The 7,990-nt window shown below is 45.7% G+C and overlaps 1 protein-coding gene across 4 annotated transcripts in view; it reads left to right on the top strand.

Annotated features, from left to right (window-relative positions):
- Nucleotides 1-7,990, top strand: part of LOC138970994 (liprin-alpha-1-like) — an 89,730-nt gene that overhangs the window by 35,663 nt on the left and 46,077 nt on the right. For all 4 annotated transcript variants that reach the window (XM_070343590.1, XM_070343589.1, XM_070343588.1 and 1 more), the window contains exon 5: nt 7,671-7,823. In XM_070343590.1, the coding sequence (XP_070199691.1) occupies nt 7,671-7,823 (153 nt within the window). The remainder of the gene's footprint in view (nt 1-7,670; nt 7,824-7,990) is intronic.

The raw sequence follows: 7,990 nt of genomic DNA, 5'->3' as shown, positions 1-7,990 counted from the left end.
CTAAAAATCTGTGTTGATTAGGTTGGTTTAAGAAGATTATTTTTGTTTTTGCTTGACTGACTGTCGTACAGGAATACCTGACAGTGACAGACTCTTTTTTCTCTGCATGCGTGTATTTGTTTTTCAAGCCCTGAGACTTTTTCTATGAGCTTGGGATCTTTGCCGTGCGCAAGCTTGCACATTGGGATTTTCAGACAAATAGAAGTGTCAGCATCCAGTTGACCCCGGGAAATAAATCCAACGCCGAACACGGGATCGAACCCAAGCGACAATTAGGAACTATGTGCCCTCAGGCTCAGTGATGTGTATGTTTGTGTTTGTGTGTCTGTCTGTTTGTGAGAGCGTGTGTGTCTGAATTTGAATTGAATACACTGTTGTGCCACAGTTAACAAGAATAAAGTGTTACTCTGATTGGGGAAGAAAAAGTGACACTGACACATTTTAGTTAGTATGAACCTTCAGCTCATTTCAGTGGGGGAGAACACAGGAGAATCACAAGAATGTAAAAATTCATACAGTTCAAAGGAAGGAAGAGGTGAGAGGGAGAGAGAGAGAGAAAGGGGGGGGGGGGGGAGGGGGCGGAGAGAGAGAGATATCGAACTGAACTGAACTTCATTTGACAAGATTTCAGATTTAGGGCTGGGCTTTTTCTTACAATCTGTCCTAGGGAGGAGCACACAAAGAGAGAACTCAGAACTCAGAGACAGAGAGAGTAGAGAGATATATTTGTTGGTTGTGTGTGTCCGTTTGTCTGTCTGTCCGAACTGTTTGCCATGCCACCGCGGTATGGTATGGCAGTCCTTTCATGAGCATCTGGCATTTGCATACTTGGGGCATTAGTGGCATTGGTAATGTGGGATGTACTGGGCAGACTAATGCTGGCGTCATACAGCATGACAGACGATCAGTCTGACAGATCAATGGATGACGAAACACTCACACACTCTGACGCTACTGTCACACATTCTCAGCACGTTCAGCACGTTCTTCTCTGTTTTCCTCATCATCATCCGCCACCATCACCCTCTCCCTAGGCCCTGCCCTTTCCACTAACTTCTATCATCCTTCTCAGTCGTGTACAACCTCCGTCGCGATATAACCTTGAATGGTTGAAAACGACGTTAAACACCAAATAAAGAAAGAAAGAAAGAAAGTGTACAACCTCCCTCACCACCCCCTGCCTCTCTCTCTCTCACACACACGCACGCACGCACGCGCACACACACCCCACACACACACCCGCACACACACTCACACAAAATGGAAACTAAATTGTGTCCATTCTCCCTATCTCTCTCTCTCTCTCTCTTTTTTTTTTTGGTTTCTCTCTTTTTTTTTTCTTTTTTTTTTGGGGGGGGGGGGGGTAGCTGATCTGTTGTACCTCTTCTTTTTGGTCAGTTCCCTTCATTCCCGTCCTCCCCGGAAATGAGGACTAAATGTGTCCATCCTTTGTCTGGATGGAATAACCGGCGCCCCCATGGCTTTTCCCATCCCCAGTAGTAGTAGTAAGAGGGCAGTGCTCTGCATGCGTTATCGCCCTTGGTGCCACAAAACGCAAGTTGTCCCCCTTGGGGTTCTCCCCCTGCATGGAGTATGAGGTTGATGAAGGGACAATATTGTTTGCTCTCTTGCATTCTACCCTAAACCGCCCCACCCACCACCACACTCTTTGCTCTCTCTCTCTCTCTCTCTCTCTCTCTCTCTCTCTCTCTCTCTCTCTCTCTCTCTCTCTCTCTCTTCTCTGATCAGTGATGAGGCAATATTGTGTGCTCTCTTTTTATTCTACCACCCCCACCCCCCTCCCCTTCCCATCTGCCCCATTTCATCTCTCCCCCCCCCCCCCCCTCCTCTCTCTCTCCCCCCCCTCCTCTCTCTCTCCCCCCCTCCTCTCTCTCTCCCCCCCCCTCCTCTCTCTCCCCCCTCTTCTCTCTCTCTCTCTCTCTCTCTCTCTCTCCTGACAAAGAGGAAATATTGTTTTCTCTCAGTTTACCTCACCCCTTTCCCCCACCCCTCTTTGGTTCTTCCCCCCCCCCCCTCCCTCCCATTGCCAGTGTTGGGATGTGCTATGTGCTGACCTTTGGCCAAGTTGTCCTGACTGCATGACAAGGGAGTCACATGAGCCGATCAGGGCTAAAGACCTGATGTTTAGAGGTGTGAACAGCGGCTACCATGATAATTGTTGTTTTTAGATGTACAGGGTCCTTAGAGCCCAGTATTCAACACTGGAGCCTGTTAGAACAGTGTCTTGGTCCTTAGAGCCCAGTATTCAACACTGGCGCCTGTTACAACAGTGTCTTGGTCCTTAGAGCCCAGTATTCAACACTGGCGCCTGTTACAACAGTGTCTTGGTCCTTAGAGCCCAGTATTCAACACTGGAGCCTGTTACAACAGTGTCTTGGTCCTTAGAGCCCAGTATTCAACACTGGAGCCTGTTACAACAGTGTCTTGGTCCTTGGAGCCCAGTATTCAACACTGGAGCCTGTTGCAACAGTGTCTTGGTCCTTAGAGCCCAGTATTCAACACTGGCGCCTGTTACAACAGTGTCTTGGTCCTTAGAGCCCAGTATTCAACACTGGCGCCTGTTACAACAGTGTCTTGGTACTTAGAGCCCAGTATTCAACACTGGAGCCTGTTACAACAGTGTCTTGGTCCTTGGAGCCCAGTATTCAACACTGGAGCCTGTTACAACAGTGTCTGGGTCCTTAGAGCCCAGTATTCAACACTGGAGCCCGTTACAACAGTGTCTTGGTCCTTAGAGCCCAGTATTCAACACTGGAGCCTGTTACAACAGTGTCTTGGTCCTTAGAGCCCAGTATCAGTGATCCAGCTAGGCATTTGATTTTATTATTCAAATACAAGGAATTGAATGCCCTGGGAACAACCTGCTACTCACTCACGGCAATCATAACGACGCTTTATTTTTTTCTCCAAAAAACTCTCCAAATCGAGAAGAAAGAAAACATAATGGATGTATCCCTTTAGAAAAATGGCATGTCGGATGTTCTCCTTTTGGATCTATCCAAAGAGCACATATAGAAGCTTGCAGAGTATGTTGTGTGAAGGAGATGGTTAGTGATGCCTATTGTGGAGTCTCTCATTGTGGGATCACACAAAACGGGTGAAATTGGTCAGTGGTCAAATTCGGCCCCATCAGCCTCACTGACCAACCTGCCCCTACCCACCACAGCATTGACCACTGCCTGTTTGATAAGAGTGAGGATAAACCTTGTAGCCATGACGAGGTTTTGGTCAGGGTGCAGGCAGGACACCACCTGGGGCCAGTTTCATAAGCGAGAAACACAGTCGACCAACTGCAGTTGTCCGAGAGAACCACAGTAATCCGACGTTATCGGGTTTCTCACCGGAAGTCGGCCAAACACGGTGATGCTCTCCCCCCAACACTGTGTTCGGCTTACTGCGGTAAACTAAAAATATATGTAATTATCCGCACAGTCAATGGCAGAATGCTCACATTTTTTTGCATTGTGAGCCAAACCTTGTGCAGGGTTCGTACAGAGTCCTTGAACCCTGGAAAACTCCTTGAAAATTGGAAAACCTTTTCCAGGCCTTGAAAAGTGCTTGAAAATAGAGTTTTGTTAAATAGTCATTGAAAAGTACTTGATTTTTCCAAATTGTTGCCTATACATTTCGTCAGCGTGCAACCCCCTTTTTTTTTCGTCAAATACAGTACACACATTTTGGGAGAATAAAAGATCGAGTGAAAACGAAAGCAGACGAACTAACTATTACTAGTCACCCGTAGTTGCTTCCCTTCCCGGAAGTTGGCAAGGGAAACAACTAAGGAATGACTAATAGTTTGCAGACGCGGAGAACCGCAGTGGCATTTTTATATCTCTTCCTGTGTCTTAGCGTGGAAAATGGGGAAAGGCAACTGCGTCTTCAATCGTCAATGGCTTGCCAATGCAAAATACAAAGCTTGGCTTGTAGAAGCATCGGATAAATCAAAACATCATGCGCGATGCTTCGTGTGTAAAAAAGACATTTCGAGCATGGGAGAAGCCGCCTTGAAAAGCCACATGGCCGGTGCACAACACCAGATGCTCATCAAAGGAAATGAAAAATGGTGCTTATCATTAGTTTTTGAACATCCAATGATTTAAATCGGCGTGCGGGAAGAGGGTATAATAACTAGCGAGTGTTTCATTGCGAGCTTTGAAGGTAAGAGGGTGCTTGATTTTCTCTTCAGAAGGTCTTGAAAGTCCTTGAAAAGTCCTTGAATTTTAGAACAAAAAAACCCTGCTTGTGATTGTTCTTCGAAATGTATCTATCAGTACGCAGTAATCCAGGAGACAAGTCAGGGTTATGTCTTGAAGACGTCACATTATGGCGTAAGAGGGTTAGACGTCACGCGAAGGAATTACTGAAAGTCTCGGTCATTGTTATTTTGAGCGGGCCGAGACAAGTTTTTTCTTCGAAATCGGCCATTTCCACGTGCGAATGAGCAAATGGAAGTGGTAATGTTGCTAAATTTAGCCCTCGACTTGGTCATTCGGATTACTGTACAGTCGGTCGACTGCGGTTGTCCGCAGGTGACAGTGATTCGCTCATGAAACGCGCTTTTCGGTGACCCGGCGATCAACCACAGTCGATCGACTGGGCAGTCGATCGACTGTCAGTCGGTTTTTGACTCACATGCGAAGCAAAAATGAGTCTATGTACTCACCCGAGTCGTCCGTCCGTCCGTCCCCCCCGTCCGTCCGGACGTCCGTCCGGAAAACTTTAACGTTGGATATTTCTTGGACACTATTCAGTCTATCAGTACCAAATTTGGCAAGATGTTTCAAACTTAAAAATTATGTGGGGCACATGTTATGCTTTCATCATGAGACACATTTGGTCACATATGATCAAGGTCAAGGTCACTTTGACCCTTATGAAATGTGACCAAAATAAGGTAGTGAACCACTAAAAGTGACCATATCTCATGGTAGAAAGAGCCAATAAGCACCATTGTACTTCCTATGTCTTGAATTAACAGCTTTGTGTTGCATGACCTTGGATGACCTTGACCTTGGGTCAAGGTCACATGTATTTTGGTAGGAAAAATGTGTAAAGCAGTTCTTAGTGTATGATGTCATTGCTAGGTTTAGTTATTTGATCTTGACCCTGAAGGTCAAGGTCATGTAAAGGTCAAGGTCAAGCATGTGAGTCGTATGGGCTTTGCCCTTCTTGTTTTGTTTTTTTAACAAGATTTTATTGATGAAATACAGAGTGGCATGTATATACGATATAAACATTTGTGGCCACACAACAAGCTAAGCTTATATTAAGTGTGGTTATAAATATGTACATCTAGATAGGAGTGGGGTGGGGGGGGGAGTGGGGTGGGGGGTGGGGTGGGGGGAGTGGGGGGGGGGTGGGGGGGGGGGGGGTCAGAGAGACGATGAGAGACTTTCACAGACTTGCTAGATCAATGCTACTGCAGCAGCAAAAATTTCATTTGCATTGTCGTACAAACTAATTAAGCTGAGGTTAGTCATGTGAATACACAGAAAAACCTTTAATAAAAAGATTTACTCAAAACTTGACCTTCAGTAAAAACGTAAAACAGCATGACCTGCCAATAATCAAATACTGGATCATTGACATGGTGACCACAGGGTAAGCAAAATCTATCACTTAACCTTATAAAGCTATGTACCTTTTCGAATATTTCAATGTTTTCGGTAAGACGTAGGTTTGGCAGACCAAACAATAAACATTGTACATTTTGATGATCATTCGGTAATGTGTGTATAGTTAGTCTTCGGACATCATCGTAATTACTACAAAATAATAAATAATGTTCAACATTTTCATTTTGATATCCGCACTGACAAGTCGGGTTATCACTTAAGTGGCGTTTCACCATATCATCATTTAAATCGCTCATTTCTAATCTTAGTCTGCAGTGTATAATTCCGTCTTTTCTCTTGCCATAATAATATTGAGGAGGAACTTTACTATCTGAACAACATAAAAACTGTTTAAACTGGCTAATTGATTTTGTTAATTTGATATTATCTGGTAGAGAATTCCATGTTCGGGTAGTGCTGGGAACAAATGACTTATTATACAATTCAGTTCTGTGTGGTGGTACGACCCGTTCAAGTGGGTTTCGTCTATGATAGGGGTTCATACTGTCAGTCGGTTCACTGCTATCTTATGAAACTGGCCCCAGGGCACTGACCACTGTCTGTTGGATAAGAGTGAGGATCAACCTTGTAGCCATGACCAGGTTTGGGTCAGCAGTCAGGCAGGACACCACCATGGCACTGACCACTGCCTGTTGGATAAGAGTGAGGATCAACCTTGTAGCCATGACCAGGTTTGGGTCAGCAGTCAGGCAGGACACCACCATGGCACTGACCACTGCCTGTTGGATAAGAGTGAGGATCAACCTTGTAGCCATGACCAGGTTTGGGTCAGCAGTCAGGCAGGACACCACCATGGCACTGACCACTGCCTGTTAGATAAGAGTGAGGATCAACCATGTTGCCATGGTGAGGTTTTGGTCAGCACTGACCACTGCCTGTTGGATAAGAGTGAGGGTCAAGCTTGTAGCCATGACAAGGGTTTGGTCAGCTGCAGGCAGGACACCACCACCAGGGCACTGACCATTGCCTGGTGGGTAAGAGTGAGGGTCAAGCTTGTAGCCATGACGAGGGTTTGGTCAGAGTGCAGGCAGGGTGTTCTGTGTCAATCACACACCACTGTGTGTTGGTGCCCTTAAGCCAGGCTTTGAGTGTATCAATAAATGATGACAGGAGAGCATCATTAGGACAAGGGAGACAGCCGGTCCTCATTAGGCAGATTGCTATGACGCTGTCTGTACTTGTGTGGCTCGTGCTGCTTGCCTCACTGCTTTATTGTGTGGGGAAAAAGGAAAATGGAAACAATTCTGGTTTTCCTTTCAAAGAGCAGGCGGCAGGGTGCACTCATCTTGTCCCCTTACCCGAATACCTCTGATTTTTTTTCTCCCCCCACCCCCAACACACACATAAAAGGTCAGTCTCTCTCTCTCTCTCTCTCTCTCTCTCTCTCTCTCTCTCTCTCTCTCTCTCTCTCTCTCTTCTTACCCCCACCCCACTTCTCTATTAGTGGATTGGCATTAATGTGGTTATTCACTTGTTTAAAAAAGAATTCTCAATGCCATTCTCTCTCTCTCTCTCTCTCTCTCTCTCTCTCTCTCTCTCTCTCTCTCTCTCTCTCTCTCTCTCTCTCTCTCTCTCTCTCTCTCTCTTCCTCCCCCCTCTCTGTCTTCTCTCCCCCCCCCCACCCCTGTGCCTTATCCCCCCCTTCTTTCACTGCATTGGTATGTCTGTCATTGCTCATAGTAAGAAGCCTAAACATGACAAAAGAGGCACGTGCATGCCATTGTTTAGAAAATTTGCATCTGAACATGCCATGCACAAAAATATAAATGTTTTCAAGTTAGAGCAAGTCAACTAATGTTTTTCCAATAATGTGTAAAAGTTGACAGGGTTTTGTTTTTTTTTTTGTTTTTTTTTGGGGGGGGGGGGGGTGGATTTACTGTTTCTTTTTGCAGTCACAGGTCTTCATTTCTTGTGCACAACTCTTTTCTTATGTAAAGCAGAACTTTTTGCTTTTTTTTCCCCCCCTTAAAAGGGCTGCTTAATTATGACATGTGAACGTGGGCTATGTTTCAGTTGTTCACGATGCGGGAGCAGCAGACCAAGTCGCGTCATTCCAGCGGCAGTGTGGATGAGACGCGGCCAGGCGGAGTCACCAAGTCTTCCTCGCTGGACAACGCAACGGCTGGGGATGGGGAGGGGCAGAACGCAGCACAGGCACATCCTAAGGTACGTCTAGACGCTCGTTTTGACTGCTTTTTTTTTTCTTTTTCTTTTTTCTTGAGTTATATTTTTCATAATAAGACTATTTGCCAGCTCTTAACATCTTTGTTAACAGAAGATCCATATCTGGTTCTTGTTCACACTGCCTGATTTCAGTCTCATTTCTCGTTCCA

The sequence above is a fragment of the Littorina saxatilis genome, linkage group LG7 (genome assembly GCF_037325665.1).
Source record: "Littorina saxatilis isolate snail1 linkage group LG7, US_GU_Lsax_2.0, whole genome shotgun sequence".
In the NCBI taxonomy this organism is placed as follows: Eukaryota; Metazoa; Mollusca; class Gastropoda; order Littorinimorpha; family Littorinidae; genus Littorina; species Littorina saxatilis.
Note: the sequence above shows the minus strand (reverse complement) of the source record. Positions and strands in the feature narration are given on the sequence as shown.